This window comes from Cyprinus carpio, chromosome A20 (assembly GCF_018340385.1).
Source record: "Cyprinus carpio isolate SPL01 chromosome A20, ASM1834038v1, whole genome shotgun sequence".
NCBI lineage: Eukaryota > Metazoa > Chordata > Actinopteri > Cypriniformes > Cyprinidae > Cyprinus > Cyprinus carpio.
In genome coordinates, this window is record NC_056591.1 from 5,785,851 (window position 1) to 5,804,567 (window position 18,717).

The following is an 18,717-nucleotide window of genomic DNA, read 5'->3' on the forward strand; positions in this document are numbered from 1 at the left end:
AGAAAACATGTCTGCCAAGTTCAAGTCTATGTATTCTAACACAACCCTCAAGTGTATACATTATGAGAGATAGCTATTATTGAAGGAATTGTTCACTCACAATGAAAAAATCAACAATTTTATGATATTTTAATGGTGCTTTTACATCCTTTGGGTTGACCCAAATTCCCTTTCACTTTTGTTATTTTGTGAACAGTCGCCATGATTTTTTTGCGTTCCAATAAAAGTCATGTAGGTTTAAAACAACATAAGCGTGATTTTTAAAAAATGACACAATTTAAACTTGACATAAGAAGTTGTTTGAGTCACTTCATAATACCGCTGGTCATGTAACACACTATAAAACAGCTGTTAAATATTAAATATTTAGCCAAATATTGTCATCCAAACAACAAAGAGTGCAGCATCAACAATATCAAATATTAGTGGCCAGATTTGATTATTGGGGGAACTTGTCCCTTTCAAAATCTACTGGTGGTTATGGCGCTGTGATATACAAAACAAGCTGAAACAGACATCGAAAAGCACTTCTGTGAATTCTTTGGATGGAGCTGAAACTGATAAAAATCGAAAGCGAAGGTCAGGGTCTTTGGCTAGGGATGTTGCAGTTGACAAAGTGTTGAGGACAGGAGTTTTACACAGTCCATGGGTCAGCCGAATCTGCAGAAACTATCTTTTTGGGGTAATGTTTGGAGAAAACAGCACAAAGGAAACCATAAACTGGCACTGCAAATATGCCAGTGCTTGGCTTTATAGGATCAAGACCCTGGAAACAGTGAAGGAGAATATGCTTGGCAACATGTAGCAGTCATTTCCAGTTCATTCTCCTCTTTCTTCCACTCACTGTATGTCCTTTTTACCTAATAATGTCTTCGATTTTAGTGGTCTCATAAAATAAAATAAATGAATAAATAATAAAACTCAGACGTGAGTATATAGAAAGCCAAACAATGTCTCATGCATCATTAAAGTCCCTCTGATTCTTTAAAATCAGACAGAAAACATGACCTTATTTCTATTTAAAATGCAGCCATAAATGTTTTTAAAAGTCATTTTATGATCGTAATTTTAATGTTTCTATTTTGTGCCTTTAAATAAATTATTAATACAAAAGCATTGAAGATGCAAACTGATTAAGTGATTATCTGTATACAAATATTAAAATTAAATAATAGACTAATAAAAATGGATTGAGTTTGTTATATACAGTGCAGCTCTTTTGTTTACACTAAGGCCCACTGTGCATTACAATAGACAGCTAATTTATAAAGAATTTTTAATATGATCCTTTTAGACTTCACTTTAAAATAGTCAAGCTCGTATTTGTGTTGTTTAAAGACTCGTATATATAATAGGTTCATTTGAATTGGTTAATTGAAATGCTCAGGAGGAATTCCAGGTGATTATTAAAGAGAAATGAAGTTCGTAATCGAGAGTCGAAGTATAGCAGTGCCACACATCACGTGAGAGCGCCAGAGAGACTAGCGGATAAGAGGCGTGGTCAGAGAAATATAACCCCGCCCACTCCGCCAGGAAGCCTGCGCGAGTTTTTATAAAGGATATGCGCGCAAGTTTGGCAGGACAGAGGGGGCTCTCTGCGGGGCAGAACTATATCAAAGACCCTTTAAACACAGGAATACTCCCACCGTAACTTAACAAACCATCTGTTTGTCAACTTTGAAGTATTCTCGACAGCCCCCCGATTCGACAATGACTGCGACTGTTGTGTCCTCCTTCTTCGACTACGAAGTGACGAATAAGGTAATTTATATTTTTGGGAAGTAGTTTTAAGCATTTTACCAGTCTAAATGAATGAGTAACAGAGCAATACCTCATAAACTTAATACACAAAACGTAGCAGTTGTGTGAGCTGCTGTTTTCTGCACCGAAGTTAAACTTTTCTGTCTTATGACGCGGCGCGCGTGTTAGAGAAGGACGAGGATCTTGCTTGTGCACTTTTATCAAGTCTTGTGCCTCTATGCAGTTATCGATTAGGAAAGAATAAGGAAAGCTTATACATTAGAATAATTTAATGCGTCTGCGTTTATGCGCCACATTAAGTTGTGCAATGTCTATTCGACTGCACACAGCAGGGAGGAAGGCCACAAGTCTAGGTTTCATTTGATTAATGAGTTCTCTATTATGCGAAACATGTTTGGGTTAGACTTCAGCTTTTAATAATTAACCTTTCTTAACCACAGCAGGTTTAACCTAAAATGAACAGCACTTTTGTTTGATTTGTCGCATGGCAGTGTAGATAAACCTATCTTTTAAAATAATCCATAGGTCAGTTGTGAGCATATGCAATGCCACATTGTACTGTGTGAACACGCAGCTTGACTGTGACTCTTTGAGGGGCGTTCACGCAGGATGCGTTCTTGCATTCAAACACAGCTGGCCTGGACGGAATGAAACTGAACACATTTAAAACTTACACCGGTGTCAAACGGATTGTTTGCCCCAAACTTACACACAGTTTACTCACCCAAGCCATTCCAATGCAGTGCTATTTTCTTTCACCCAGGAAACACAAAAGTGAAATTGCATTTTGATTTTAATGAAAGTGGATGGTGGTATTTAAACGTCTAGTCTCAAAAAAAGTATCATAAATGTAGTTTATATAACTGGCGAGCAGTATTCTGAAGCCATATGATAGCTTTGTGAGGAACAGACTACAACTTGGAGTCATTATTGCTATTGATCTCACCCTCTGCTGTTGCTCTTTAGACATTGCTGTCACGTGACATACCAGAACCAATAGTGTTTGGCATCAGTGATATCAACCCTATAATGCCCTGTCATATTTTAACAGAATCAACTGCTAATTATATTTGAGAGCTATTACTGATGGGAATATTATCAGTCAGTAACGACTTTAATTTCTCACGCAGTTCTGTCATTTGACTTAAATAGAATTGGAAAATTGCTCACTATTCAGCATGGAATTTCATGGACAAATAAATGACAAAATAGTTTTGAAAAGCCACCTGATACTTGTTAAACTTAAAGATTTGATAAAAAAAAAAAAAAGAAAATTTGTCAATCAAACATGTTGTCTAACATAAAAAATGATGTTCTTATCCCCAATATATAGGCTATATTTTATTACTATACTGTATTTTCCCTTTACTTGTAACTTTAATAAAGTAATATAGGGGTAAAAAGTGTTCCGTAGTTACTGGTTATGCAATGAATCATCACAGTATTGCATTCCATTTCTGCAGTTACTGGAGATGATACATGAGTCTAGTGATTTTTCATCTTTTATGACTTAATAAACCTTTCACTTTTTAAGAGATTGCAGGGTAGGTTAAAAGTGCAGGATCATTAGTGTTATCTCTTAAAAATATGCCTTAAAGCAAACCTGAATCCAGGCCCTAGACCTGACCTGAAGACAGAAAATACCATCATCATGTAATGAACTCCCACTGGTGGTATCTGGAGCAAAGTGAGTCATAGTCATGGCAAATTTTTGAGACATTGTTTTGTTTACTTCATTTTCAGAACAATAAAGTGATGAGCTACAACAATGCCCTCTCCAGTCCCCATTTACAGTCTGTCCCCACCAACGGTGCCAATACCCCCTTTACCCCCACCGGGTCCCTGCTGGACAGGAAGGTGGTGGGTACCCCTTCAGTGGGACTCTACCAGCGTCGCCACTCCGTGTCCATTACCAGTTCCAAATCAGCGCAGAACCAATTTATCAACAGTCTCAAGATGGACGGCTCGGCTTCAATGAACGGGAGCAGCAACAACAAGGAGAACCGCTTCCGTGACCGGTCCTACTCTGAAACCGGGGAGCGTCTAAGGCCGAACAACATCATGTGCATTAGTGCCAACGGAAACAGCCAAGTCAACTCAAGCCGCTATAAGACCGAACTCTGCAGACCCTTTGAGGAGAACGGCACTTGTAAATACGGTGACAAGTGCCAGTTTGCCCATGGGATGCACGAGCTTCGTAGTCTAAATCGCCACCCCAAGTACAAGACCGAGCTCTGTCGCACCTTCCACAGCATTGGTTACTGCCCGTACGGGCCGCGCTGCCACTTCATCCACAACGCAGAGGAGCGTCGCGGTCCCCCTCCTCTCTCCGCCTTCAACAAGATGGAGCGCCCCCGCCTTCATCACAGCTACAGTTTTGCCGGTTTCACAAGCTCAGGTGGCTCCCAGGACAGCCCAACCTCTGTCACACCTCCGCCCATATTTTCCACCGAAGACATCAACGAGTGGCCCAGCAACGCTTTCACTTACTCCAGTCAAGAGCTTGCCAACCTGTTTGGGCCCAGTTTAGGTGGCACCACTGTTCCTGATCTGCCCGGTCCCCACTCTCCCACCGCACCCTCCTTCTTCAGGCAAATGTCCGAGTCGCCCCCAAGCCCTCCGGATTCCCTCTCCGACCAGGAGGGTTACCAGAGCAGCCTGAGCGGATCCGAGTCACCTGTGCTGGACGCGACACGTCGCCTCCCCATCTTCAGCAGACTCTCCATCTCTGATGATTAAGACGTGCCCTCAGAGATTTCAGGCCTGAGAGAGAGAAAGCGCCGAGAGCTGGCGAGAAAGAGAGTCATTTTCCTTCTAGCAATCCCTTCCTGTCCTTGCGTTGTTTACAGCAGAGAAGTGGACTAAAGTACAGTGTTCTCGTAGCCACTGAGTCAAATCAGAAAACCTACTACCCTGTAGCATCAACCTAGAGCGTATTCCCAAGCCTCCCTAGACGTCTTTTACATACCTGACGACAAACCGTTCCCCTCAAGGCCCATTCAAATGTTGAGGTCTCATAGTCCTTACTGGAACAGGTTAAACAAATCCATATTTAGTTCATAGTGTTCAAACTGAAAGAGAGTTTTCTAAATTGTTCAAGGACCTTCTTGTTCAAAGAATCTACTGATTATAGCAACAATGTGCTTTATAGACCTGGAAGTGCCACTTTTCTTGCAGAAGTCCCAGTAGATCGTCTGGACTTAAAGTGCCTATCAAACAGTTAGTTTCTGACTTTTTCAGTCACGTTGATTTTTGGAGATCTGGGTTAGAAAAGGTTTAAAAGAAAAGAATCAAACCCATCTTAGATTTGTATGGATCATTCTGAAAAATATTTGTACATCCAGTGGTGCTAAATGTGCTGTCACCATGGTAATTATCCCTAGAACATGTGATCCCGTACGCTAAAATAGTGTGTTCTGGTTGTTGGAGAGAATATTTGTGTGAGATATTGCCCTTCCTGTTTATGTTACCACTAAAGATGTGACTTGAGTGGCCACTAATTGTTTAGTTGCAAACAGATCGTTGAAATGTTCTATCGTTAATTCAATATTGTATTTCCCCTATTAGTGTTATAATATAGTTATTATTGCATCATTACAATTATTGTTGGTATTTTCTGTTTGGAAATGAGAACTTTCAACCTGAAAGTTTTGCTTGTCAGTGCTTATTTAACTTATCAAAATGTATTTATTGCTGATTGTAAGCATTTTTTATTTTGTTTGTATTTATCTGGATAATGAAACAATAGAATATATTTTCCTTTATGTTAAATTATGATCTTCCGTATTAATCGTAAGATTGTGAAGACCTTTTTTTTTTTTTGGTAAGTTTCAACAGTTAATATATTATACTGCAATGACATTTTGTAACTACATTTTGATTTATTTTTTCAAGTGAAACTTAATTTAAAATGAGAATGCAAAGAGGATTGTTTTGCATTTTATTTATTATTTTTCTCCCTAATGTTGGACTGCAATTTCAGGATGTTTATGCCTCTATAATCCTTTATTTGGCTCTGACCATCTAGAATGTAAACCGAGTTGTCCTGACATATCAGTTCTGTGCCTGTGATTTTATAAATCCAATGTTTAGACTGGGATCCTCTCATTAAGACTCCTTTTGGTATGAACAAATTGCAGATAGTAAATGCATTACAGTACCAATCACATGACCCTCACGGTGGTCCAAACCTCTGATCGCAGCATTTTGATCTAAATGGACAGTTAATAAGGGAATTGTGAAATATGCATTTGTGTATTTATTTTGCCCGGTTTAAAACCATATTATGTACACCAGCAAGCATGTTTTTTGATTTGTAATGACTCAAAATTCTTATTTGTTTACAGATTTTGGACCACTTCTACTTGCTAAGTGCCTAACAGTACATTCCAAGAGGCTTGAACCTTTTAGGATTGTAATCCAGAGTCGTTATATAGATTTTAATTGAAATTCGAGGTTAACAGGATTGACATTAAGAGAGCTACAGTTGAATGTGTCCTATGTTTGCAGCTACTGCTGTTCACATCAATATGTTTCTTTTGTAACGACAGATTGCAGTTTAAATCAATAAAATACCTATTTATAAGCAACCTGATCTAATCGTTTATTTCAACACATGACAAGCTCAATAAATGTGACCAAAGAACAGAGAATGACTCAAAAAATGGCTTTCAAAGGGAATTTTTTTTTTTTTTTTATAAGTTCGACATTGGCTCTGATAACTCAACTCTAATGCAAACAGCTGTGCTTATTATTCCATGCCAAATTTTGACATTTTCCCTGGATAAATTCTTATTCTTCCACAAACTTGCATTCAACACTGATTCCAATACAGCTGAACACTACGAGACAGGTGGCTGCTGATGAACCAGCTCAAACTGTTTTTCTGGAAAAGTGCTCAAACACAGGAAATCAAAATTCTGTCCCGGGCCCAATAGTAAGGATGTGAAAAACCCCTTAACTCTGTCTTTTCCTGGCACGGATTTCTATGGCTTTTTGAATCTCATTCAGATTTACTGGCAATGACAGGACTACTAGATAGAAGGCACAGGCCCCTTGAGAACAGACAGATTGTTACTGTAGTAACAGTCAGGAAGGGTCTTGTGCTGGGCCTAGCAGTCTACAGTACATGTTTGCTCCCGACGTCACTGAACAAGCATCAATGCTCTGCGAACAGCACAGTCGGTCTTTGCTTGGTTTTTGTTTAATTTCCCTTAGAGAGAGATTTCCTGAGGAAAGCTGTGATCATGAATACAGTCATAGCAGATAGGAGCCAGATGGCCATCTGAGTAGTACAAAATTCAGCATTGCACTGCTTTAGCCTTTGCTCTTAAAAGAAGTTGTAATTTGCTAACCAATTTTTACTCTTTTCCATTGATAAAAATTAGATGCTCTACTGTTCATAAGTTTGGGGTCTGTAAGATTTTTATAAAAAAACTGATACTTTTAATTTAGTAATGGATCAAAAGTAACAGTAAAGATTTTTTAGATTTATATATATATTTATATATCAAATAAATGCTGTTCTTGTATCACAGTTTCCACACACAATTAAGTAGCATCTGTTTTCAACATTGATCATAAGACATATTTCATGAGCACCAAATCTGCATATTAAAATGATTTCTGAAGGATCATGTGACTGAAGACTGGAGTAATGATGCTGAAAATTCAGCTTTGCATCACATGAATTACATTTTAAAATATATTAAAATATAAAACATGTATTTTAGAATTTGATAATGTTTTACAAAATTGCAGTTTCCACTGTAAGAAAAAAAATATTTTTAAATAAAAAATAAAATAAAATTTGACATTATTACTGTTCATTCTGCTTACTAAAGACTAGTCATATGAAATTATATAATTATATTTTACTCAATGTTTTTTTTTTTTTTAATAAATATTTTTACTGTTTAAATTGGCCTTTATACACAGAAATATAAACAGTAGCTGCCTTATTATTTTAGTAAGGGGATGATAATATTTTGGGGGTCTGTGGATTCATAAAGTTTAAAAAAAAGCCCTGCTTGTATTATAGGACTTTCATAGGATCTCTTTTTCACGAGGAAGATAATTAATTTTTAACTTTAAAAAGTTTTGTAGCAAAGCATAACAGCTATCCAGTATTTGGGTTTGTAATTTTAGGGAAAAGTGCTGTATTAGTTAGTTATTCTGTCAAGAACACACAGTTAGTGTCCATTCGCACCAGGGCTGTGGGTCACTGGGCCTTTAAGAACGTCACAGTTGAGCAATACTGTCTGCAGAGACTTTGTAATTCCTCTATCAGCTCTTTTTGTTCCTCTGAGTGTTTTATAGGGCGATGAATAAACAAAAAAAGAGCTCAGCTCTGAAGTGCACAGTATCAGAAAGTTTATAACAAATTGCACTTGAAGGGGAATTTTTCGGGGAGTTTTAAATTTAGGGAACGTGTGGTTCTTGGTACAACCTCAAGCCTGTGCAATACCTAAACAAGCCTCACAAAGCAGACGAAAAAAAAAGCTTCTGAACAGAAGTGACTTGAGGTCACAAGTATCCAATTTTATCAATTCCAAAACAAACACTACTAAAAAAAAAAAAAAAAGAAGAAAAAGAATTAAGGCTAATTTAAATGTACATACAAACTACTTAAACCAAACAAATTTATAAAAAAAAACCTTAAGTGTGGTTGGTTTGTATTGTGGCACTCAGAGAAAGCCTGATGTGAAGAAGGAGCACATATCACCATGGACTTTGCAACCACGTCAGGATCTCATGACTCTCTGCTCTTTTTATGCCTCCCTCCAGAGCCTTCTGTTTTGCAGGAGAGGAAGGAGTTTCTTTGGAAGGAAGGAGAGTATTCCTCCCTTCAGTACAGGCACAGGCACAGGTCGACCATTAAAAGATCTGTCAAAACATATCAGCTCTCAGCCTATCACAGCCGGCCTATGGGGGGGGGGGGTGAAAGACAAAGATACACACCTACTCAGCACTGCATGTTGGGTTGTCACAACTGACTCTATCTGCTGGCCGAGAGAGCTTTGCACAGTCAGCAGAATCTACTTACGAGATGATGATAAAATCGAGTTTGGAAGATGTTGAGTTTGAGTTTGAAAATCAGTCTCATTTATTAGTGTTCGAGGTCTATAAAAGCCGTATTAGGAAGGAACAGATCATAAATATAAATACAAAAAAAAAAAAAAAATTATGAAAAAAAAGAAATGTGTATATGTGTATATGAGCACATTTACAACCAAAAGCAAAACAAGACGAAAAAGTAGGAACCACCCAAAATAACACCATTGTTCATCTAATCAGACAAACTTCCCTTTAAGGCAGAGGAACCATGGGAACAGGAGTCATGGGAATAGAAGCCATGGCAACGGGCAGTCAGGGTCAAGAAGCGTTTGTTCAAGACTGCTGTCTTATCACTCCACCAGCGACAGGAAAAATACGTCTGTCAATCAATAGCTGACTGATGCTGCAGTTTTCTAACTGGATGAGAACTGAGGTCATGTTCTGCGAAGGGGAGTGTGCTGTGGGCCCGATCTGTTTGCTTTGCGTCTGTCGCTCTTTGCTGATCCACCACATGTTCCTGCAATGTTTAACCATGGCTTGTACCTGAAAGAAACTCTATAGCGATCAGTATTTAATTCTTAGGAATATCTTTGGTGGATGATAAATATTAAATTCTGTTTGCCTCATGCTAGTATCTATAATTATCAAAAATGACCATCGAAATAACCTTGATGTTCAAATGAAGATAATGCTGTTATCTTCAGATAATGCACGGCATTGAGAGTTCAACTGACATAGAAAACATAAGCCACTTCACATTTGTTAAAAACAGAGGAATAACAGCCATTACGTTCTGCAGCCAAAGGAAGTTGTTAACAAGTAGAAGGTGTGGCCTGGGAAAGGTTGTAGATGAACCCCGTCCTCACTCTGATTGGTTGAAGCCCTGGATCTGTTCCTTGGTTTAAAACACTTTCTGGGTTTTCACTCCCTAGAAAACACAAAAGCATAAAAATTAATTTTGATATTTTTAGTGGGGCTTAAATCATTAAAACATGAATGCAAATGATTAGTTTCTAAAAACTCGGCATCTGCATGTTGAACGGCAAGATTTCTCTTTATCACTTTATTTGACCTATGAGCTTCTAGTGAGCAGCTGAGGGAAATGAGCACCAAATTTAATGTGGCCTGGTTTGTGGGGGAAGACAATGTAGAACATGGCTAAGTACATATCCAGCTATGTTTTGCTACAATCATTCCTGTGGCTGTGATGAAACCTCTTGATGCCCAAGCTCTGGTTTTTCATGAGAAAAACGTCTCCCTTGAGGCTGGGTGCTAGTCTTGTTTCATTTTGAGTCCAAACCTCATGATGGAGCCCTAGAATAGAAGGCAAATACATGAGCATCAAACTTCCAGTGAAGCCCCACTCCTACTGGCAGCGATTAAAATCTGTATCGGGTGGAAGATCACTGTAGGCACTCCCATTGGTAGTCCCTGCATTGCTTATTTGTATAAAGCTGTCGCATCAGCAACAATCTCTGTTACTTGTGTCTTTGAAACCGCCGGCTCTTACTGAAAATGACTGCTGTCCATTGCTTTGACATTGCACTTTGCTATGAGTGTGAACGCCCTTAAGATCCATGTACACTGCACTGTGCTAAAGCTAGCACAACCTTTGAGTGATATTAGCATCCCACACACTCTCAGCTTCCATGTTTGGAGTAATAATAGGCATGACTGATTTCTCCAGTTCCCCGTAACAATAACACCCAGTAAAAACACATGACACATCAAAACAAGAGGGCTTGTATTGGATGAATCCTTCATGGCTGGTGTTCCAAAGTTCTAAGCTTCTTGCAAACCTAATTATTTACTTCATCTGGTTGCGTTTCCATTGCGTCATTCTACACTGCCAAGTCTGATCCCCTCCCAGTACTGCGGCATCTATTCAATCTGGAGATAAGCAAACCCATAAACATACTTGAACAGAGTGTGGACGGATGTTGACTGGATCTCCAAACAAGCCTCTATATCAGACGCAACACATCAGTTTCGAGAGGCAGCGCCCAGCTAATACCATGAAACAGAGTGGTCGGGAAATGCTCTCCAGCAAGTAGGCCACTCATACTCATGTGCTCTGCATTTTCCATTTGACTGCCTCTGTACAGTACGGCCTCTGTAATCACACCAGCAGCTTGAGACAAACTGTAAATGTTTACATATGCCTTCAAGGGGGCCGCTCCATATCCAGTCTTTCTCTCACCCTTTGTCACACTCAGACAAGCGCATACTGTGCTGTTAACAAGAATAGATGAGCGCTATTACTCTTTTTTTATTACTCAATAAAGCGAAACACATGAGGCAAGTCCTAGCAAGAGTGACGAGGAAACAGTGAATGGAAACCTGCACCTCAGGAGGGGTGTACATGGCCTGACGCTCACCTTTCTTCATGCTGCCCCTTTTGGAAATGGCATTTAAGAGATTTGAGAACTTAGTAGTAGCACAAGTGGACATGATGTAGTACAGATATAAAATAAGTGAGATCAGGTTCGCAAGGCCCAACTCGCTGAACCAGGACAAGCACAGAGTGAACAAGAGACGACTCCTTAAGGGCTCTCGCATTGACCCCAGCGACTCTGCCTCTTTGATTTATGGAGCTCAGATGGAGTCTGGAGGGCTGGGAGGAGGAGATAAAAGGTTTCTTGAAATGAACACCTTTAGTGAAACCTGCTGCTGTATAAAGTAACACAGAAAGGGCCCCTTCACCTGGAGCACTGCAGTCCAGAAACTTCTCATTAGGGGAACACATCAGTCGGGGCACTGAGAAACCAGAGCTGTGGAGAACCTGTCAGCCCCATCAGAATGTGTTTTTGCACTTAGGAAACAGGAAAAAGATTACTAAACCCCTTTGGCTCATTGGCCCAAGCTATTCTGGGTTCAGTCGAAACAAAACCCCCACAATAATCAAACCGAATTGCTAAATTACAGAGATGAGCAGCTTGAAAATTGTCTCACAGTCATGGGAGCCTTTACCCCACAGAACCACAGCAGCAAAAGGCATCCAGATCCAATTCTGATTGCTAATAATGAGTCAGTGCGGTACTGGCCAAGACACATGGTACAGCTCTGTAAAATCCTTCTACTCCTCACCCTGCTGGAAACATTGAGTCAGCCAAGGCCTTTTGTTTCAAGTTTATCTGTGTGAAAATAATGTGAGGCTCCAACTTAGACATGCTGGGTAAAAAAAAAAAAAAAAAAAAAAAAAAAAGTTATTTTCATGTTGCCCAGGCTTCAAATTAGTTGCTTCGCTTGTCTTGAAAATAGGCCATAGGTCTAGGATCCTCTGCCATGCTTTCCTGACAGGGTGAAAAGTTTTGTTGTTGTTCCTGCAGATCCTATTGAACTTGTGAATCCTCCATGTGGCCTGGCAATGGCCTGGCAAAGGGGCAGCTTAATAAGGGCCTTGTTTTGTTCTTTGTGAGCCAAAATGTTCTGATTTAGAAATGCTCCATTTCCTCTGTGGAGATTTGAGGACACTGCGGCTTTTCAACAGAGACAAAATATGAAGAACAGAAAGTTGTGTAATTGCCCTTACATAATTTCAATATAAATTAAATGTAATGAACTGGATGATAACCACCATTGACAGTAAACACCATTGTTTGCAGGCTTGTTTTTCATTGGAGATAGGATCAGGATAGTTCATGTAGCTCAACCTCGTTCTTTGTAGGCCTCAGGGATCAGGAAGACCAATACAACTGACAGGGCTCTATCAGGGTTTGACTCACAGTCTAAGAGTATACTGCACAGACCCATTTTACTTTCAGGGGTTTGGGTTTTGGTACCCATGTATGCAATGCCCTTTGCTGAAAGCAGAACACTGAGTCCTGAGAGTACGGACATTTGCAGCTGTGACAGTGTGAGTCATTCTGTTAAGCGCTTAAATAGAAAGGGGGTTTCTGTTCAACAATGACACTTGCACATAAATACAGACAGAAATCCGCACATGTGCTTAAGTTCACACACACATACACTATGTCTCAATGAGCACTGGTAAACCAGCACCTGTGAAACGAATGAATCTTAAGGCAAACATAGCTAATGCAGAGGCTTTCGTTTGTTATTTCCATATTCACATGGATGCACGTGTGGCTGGAATACAGAGCAGCAGCTGCAGTCCGAGATGTGAGCAGATGATGGTTCCTAGAAGAAAACCAGCCAGTTCTTGCACGTCTTTTCACCAACTGACCAGGCAAGAAGGAACGAATTTCCAGAAATTACCCAACACCTGGGCAAATCAGTAATCAAAAATCAACCCCCTCTTGGCAGGACAATTCTCTCAATGTCTCTCTATAATTTGAGCTTGGGAAAGTGTCTCACAACATAGCTAAAGCTTGAAGTTCAAAGCAGCAAACAAGTTATATTTTGGAGACAATTTGGTCAGCTTCCAATTAAGCTTTTGCAAGCAGGTCGGTTCTAGGTTGGTCATCAATGACAATGCAAAACACAGTTGTGCATTAATGCACAAATAACACATTGTAGATGGTTCTCAAGAGTCTCAACATTATAGGGCTATGTGTGAGGTTTTAGTGTTTGGTGGGGCAATGTAAAAAAAAGAAATAAAAAAAAAGAAAAAGGATTATTTTTTTGTCCTGCTGCTTTCAGCAACTTATTTTCTGTATAAACCATAAAGATTTTCTTCTGGAGAAAACAAGCAATTACATAACATGAACAAAATGAAACATGGCAGTCCAGAAATATGATTTTCCAAACAAAATGAAAGTAGGGGAAGGTATGGGAAAAACCCAGAATCCACAAAAAAAAGAGAGAAAGTAAAAGTGGAGAAGAGAAACATTGATTGAGAGAGGGAAAGTAAAACTGGGATAGAGGAAAGCAAATGAGAGTAAGAAGGAGGCAAAGAAATGGAAAGTCGAGAGAGAGAAAGAGAAAGAGAAAGGGGAGAGGGGAGAGGGGGAGAGAACAAAGCCATCTTTGTGAGCTGCTGAGAGAGTGGAACAGAGCCAGGGCTTAGGGGGTGTTTCACAAGAGTACACTGACTGCATTCCTGCAATGTGATTATGGCCACATTCAATTTATTCTCCAGCAGGAAACACACTTAACCCTTCACTGTCCATCGACTCTCATCAACTGGTCTTGAACCTGAAATCTTTTCCATTATAATTATCCAATAAGTGAATATCATGCAAGTAAATCTGGTTCGTTATGACCTATCGCAGCTTGCCAAAAGAACCAATTACAGACTCTGTAGTTCCTGGTGATAGTTTTTCAGTCATTCACTGACTTTGCTTTGTGTTTTGCGGCGTCAGACAGCTCTAAATCCAGGCTAATTCGCCCTGGAGCAATTACGCTGGGGATTCCCAGCACTGGATATTCTTTACCTACACAAAGGCAGATCTGAGGTGAAATTAGTTGGTTTAGCCAACCACAATCAGTACAGGAAAGCCATGTTTCGGTGAAATGGTTTTAGTGATGTGGCGACTCAGAATATTTTGTTTTTTTAAAGATTTAAAATATATATATATATATATATATATAGCTTTTTTTCCTTTATTACGATACAGTAGGATAGAGAGTAGACAGGAAACAAGTGAGAGAGAAAGAGGGGGCAGGAAGGTCCAAGAGCCGGTACTCGAACTCGGGACGGCCGAAGCGCAGTGGCGCTATATGTCGGCACACTGCCTACGAGGCTATCAGCACTCACAACTCGTAACATTTTGACATTTGGTCAGGACCCTTTTGCAGGGTACTCTATTGTGCCAATAAGAAACCTTTGGTATCAATATGCAGACGTTGTTAAGAAGTGAGTAGGTTTAGCGTAGGGGTGGGGTTAGGTGCTCCTAAATGTGTATAAACGTATTTCTATTTTTACAAATGCATGCAAATAATTAAATGTGTCATGATGTGACACATAAGGCAAACAACCGAAAGCCAACAGAATACCCTGCGTGTCGAAAAATGACACTAAAGGGGTACCCTGTGCAGTAAAAAGTGTCAAGTGACCAAGTGTCAACATGTGACAAGTTTGATGATGATGCCTGATGAGCCTGATGATGGAAATGACCAGAATCAATACAACTGTTCTGAATTTTCTCATTTAAGGCAACAAAATAGATAATTCCACATTAAGTCATTTTAAAAGATCTGTATAGAAAGCATAAGTAATTTCTGCAGACTTGTGTCTTGGGCAAAGCTGTGCATTAGCTTGATTTGTTGAGCCGAGCTTGATGGTCATGGCTGCTGACCTCTTTGGTTAGGTCTGTTTCCCAAGTCCTGGAAGACCACACACAGATCTGTCAGCTAGAGAAGACAACCCCTATTTTGACGGGCCCAACCCCAGCTGCCTCTGTGATTCTGTGTGTTTACACCTAACACAAAGAGAGGGAAAATGGGATAATGAAGAGAGAGCAGCACATCATTGGGGTTGACCACTCCCTGAGGCCACAAATATGGTAGCCAACTCATTCTCAAACCACCTCTCCATACAGTCTTGTGTACTCCTCTCTTCATCTCTACCCAGTTGCTGGGAATGAAAAAGAGAGCAGTTGAGAGGAAGAGGTAGGGTGGGGGGCAAAACCATTGCTGGACTAAATAAAATACCCTCTCCAAAGGATCAAAGCTGAACTTGGCAATTTAATTCCAAGAGGCTAATGCCATTCCCAAAGGCTTCCCTTTGCCTTCAGCCATTTAGGCCTGTTATCCCTCTCATTAAAGGCAGAGTTTTAGGCTGTAGTGTAGCAACAGGAGCAGCATTATTCCAGACCTGCTTTTCCCAGTCCATTACGGAAAGAAAGTTCTGTCTGTCTAACCACAATCCAATGAGGTTGGACCAACACTACTGTCATTTAGAGGTTTTACATAATAGTTTTCCAAATGAATCTAATAGAGGATAGGTGGGGCTAAGGATAATTATAAAGTCCCATTGTTTTAGCTGTGCCAGTACAGCTGAAGTTCAGCTTCTTGGGAAACAAAACTTTTTTCAGTCTTAGTGCAGATGCTGCGAACAATGTATGGGCAACTAGCTTTGGCAATCAACTATAAAATGTAGTGATATCAACTATCATCCAATATTAGAGATTATTTTAAATTCATTAGTATTGATATTGGAGATACACAAACACTTATTTCAACACTGATAGTAATAAGACGTGTTTAGCACCAATCCAGTACATTTGAATAAATTCTTAAAGATTATGTGACATTGAAAACTGGATGGATGGCTGCTGAAAATTCAGCTTTGCCATCACAAGAACTTTATTATAAATGTACACTTTATTATAAATAAATACAGATTTGGTAAGCATATGATTGAGCATATCACATACAGATTACCCTTAAGTAAACATTTAGAAAACTGTTATATGTAATGATTTGCTTCTTGGGGGATTTTTTTTTTTTTTCATACTGAACATAATGTTGTGATGCTTAAATGTGTAGCACATTAGTGCTTTTTTAGACACAATAGAATGAACACTCCTACTACTACTACTAATAAATAAAATAATCATCTTTATTATAATTTCAGATAATTAAATTCAGAGCTGTAAGTGATTATCATTACATCACTTTGTTCCCGTTGAACAAAGCTTAAAAAAAATTTTGCTCTGAGCAATAAGTCAAGAGAAACAATTCTACAATGAAAAGCCCTATTTAAATGTTTTGAATCAGCTATTTGTGAAGAGTTCAGCAAGAGTGCAATATTTAAATTCAACATCATACCAAGAGTAAAGGGCTGTGAATCTGGTACAGAATCTGGTATAATTCATGTTGACAGAATAAGGGCTGAGAGGTGCCCATAAAACTTTAAATGAACACTACTGTGTATAAGGAGGCAATCAGAAACTGAAAGACACTAAACATTGAGCAAAATCATGAGGGTGTGTTAAAGGGATAGTTCACCCAAAAATGAAAATTACCCCATGATTTACTCACCCTCAAGGCATCCTAGGTGTTTATGACTTTCTTTTTTCAGACAAATCCAATAATATTAAAAAATTCCTTGCTCTTCCAAGGTTTATAATAGCAGTGAATGGCTGTTATTTTTCAATAGTCCCAAAGAAGTCTAATAAAGCGCATCCATCCATCATAAAAAGTGTCACACATGGTTCCGGGGGGTGAATAAAGGCCTCCTGAAGCAAATCTTTTTTTTTTTTTAAGAAAAATATCCATATTTAAAACTTAATAAACAGTAATCTCTAGCTTCCACTAACTGTCGTACGTGTGTTCACAAGAGAGTGGCGTTCCAGCAGATGAGGACGCAGGACATAGACGTAGCGTAAGCTCCGGTGAGAATATGCTACTCTCACAAGAACCAAGATTTTGTTTACAGGAGCAAAGAAAGCAAAGTTTCCTTTGTTTAGCCCTGGAGCCATGTTTGTGGAGCCATGTTGGGCACTTTTTATGATGGATGGATGCACTTTATTGGGCTTCTTTTGGACAATTGAAAAATAACACCCATTCACTGCCATTATAAAGCTTGGAAGAGCCAGGACATTTTTTAATATAACTCTGATTCGATTCGTCTGAAAAAAGAAAATAATATACCCCTAGGATGCTTTGAGTGTGAGTAAATCATGGGGTAATTTTCATTTTGGGGTGAACTATTCCTTTAAGAGATAGTGGGAACAGAACGAGAGAGAGAGAGATGTATACAGCTAAAAGGGAGAAATAGACAGCTAATCCCTACAAGCAGCTGTTGTGTTCTGACCTACACCAGAAGCTGCCGTCTGTGACCTCAATAACACTGGTGTAAAGGTTAATCATTAAAGTGCATATACACTAACACTCATCTCTTAGGTACAGAGAGGTGTATGACTCACCGCATGACAGCCCCAGGTTATCTAACACTGCAAACCAACCCTGAATCACGCTTTGAGCATAAGGAGTTTCATATCCTGCATAGAATTCAGCTACTACTTCAAATATTAAACCTCAAGGACATGATCCTCAATATGTTTATTTCTTTATTTTTAATCAAGGTGGTTTGGATGAAGGCTACATCATTAAAACCTGTACAAAGTATTGCTGAGGCTCTAGGTGAGGACTTCCAGCCTCTAATGCCCCACTCGGGTTAAGCCCAAAGTATTCGCGAGGGTCCGCGTCGTACAGTGTGGGTGATGCAAATTTCATCACCAGAATAGTATGCATGTGCTGTACATGCACCACCTGATTTTTTAACCATGTGTACTTTGTAAGCCCAGGTTGCATATACATTTTGTTTTGCAATAATCACTTGTTCCACAAAGTGGCGACACTGGCCCAGTACTACAATAATGGAAAATGTGAGAATTTTGAATGAAGTTTTTTGTTCCCCACCACTCACAATTGTACTTAAGATGATATGGAGTAGATGATTCATCAGTTCTCAACAGCTAGATCACAGCAGCAGTCGCCACAACAGGTGACTCACTATCAGGAATCTGTTTTTGTCAAGGTACACTATACATATACCATAATTAGAAGGCTTTGCATTGATTTTCAGTGATTGGTTCAGTTTAAGGAGCACTTGGGTAACACTCCTTCATTCTTGCAATCTTCCCCACCTTTGGCACTTCAACCATTGTGTATGCACATGTGCAGACATGCAGTTTCTGTAGGCCTGGGGTGGCCAATCCTGGTTTGTGGGGTTTTGCTCCAACCTGCCCCAACACATCAGCTTGGAAGTTTCTAGTAACCTGGAATACCTTGATTATCTAATTCAGGGTTTAATTAGGATTGGAGTGGAAATCTGTAGGATAGTGCCCCACCAAGGGCAAGACTGGACACCCCTGCAACAGACTTAATTGCATGCCCGGGAAGGGGCTAGTCAATTTAAAAACTGTAGTGGAGGAAAGCCAATGATAAGGAAACCTGCTCCTGGTTGAAGGAGCTGATTTCAATCAATGCCTTTTGGCTGTTCATTCACAAATGAACAGGAAAATGATTGCCTGCAACACAAAGAGTAAG

At 39.5% G+C, this 18,717-nt stretch overlaps 1 protein-coding gene and 1 long non-coding RNA gene across 4 annotated transcripts in view; one reads left to right on the forward strand and one right to left on the reverse strand.

Moving 5' to 3' along the window:
- The first annotated feature begins 1,555 nt into the window (after window positions 1-1,555).
- On the forward strand, window positions 1,556-6,350 carry LOC109070100 (mRNA decay activator protein ZFP36L1-like). Its single transcript, XM_019086693.2, has 2 exons — window positions 1,556-1,761; window positions 3,505-6,350. The coding sequence occupies exons 1-2, from the start codon at window positions 1,711-1,713 to the stop codon at window positions 4,498-4,500; spliced, it is 1,047 nt and encodes a 348-aa protein (XP_018942238.1). The 5' UTR covers window positions 1,556-1,710; the 3' UTR covers window positions 4,501-6,350.
- A 2,072-nt stretch (window positions 6,351-8,422) lies between these two features.
- LOC109070101 overlaps window positions 8,423-18,717 on the reverse strand; it is a 30,239-nt gene continuing 19,944 nt past the window's right edge. For all 3 annotated transcript variants that reach the window (XR_006162722.1, XR_006162720.1, XR_006162721.1), the window contains one exon: window positions 8,423-9,745. This is a non-coding gene — a long non-coding RNA (uncharacterized LOC109070101). The remainder of the gene's footprint in view (window positions 9,746-18,717) is intronic.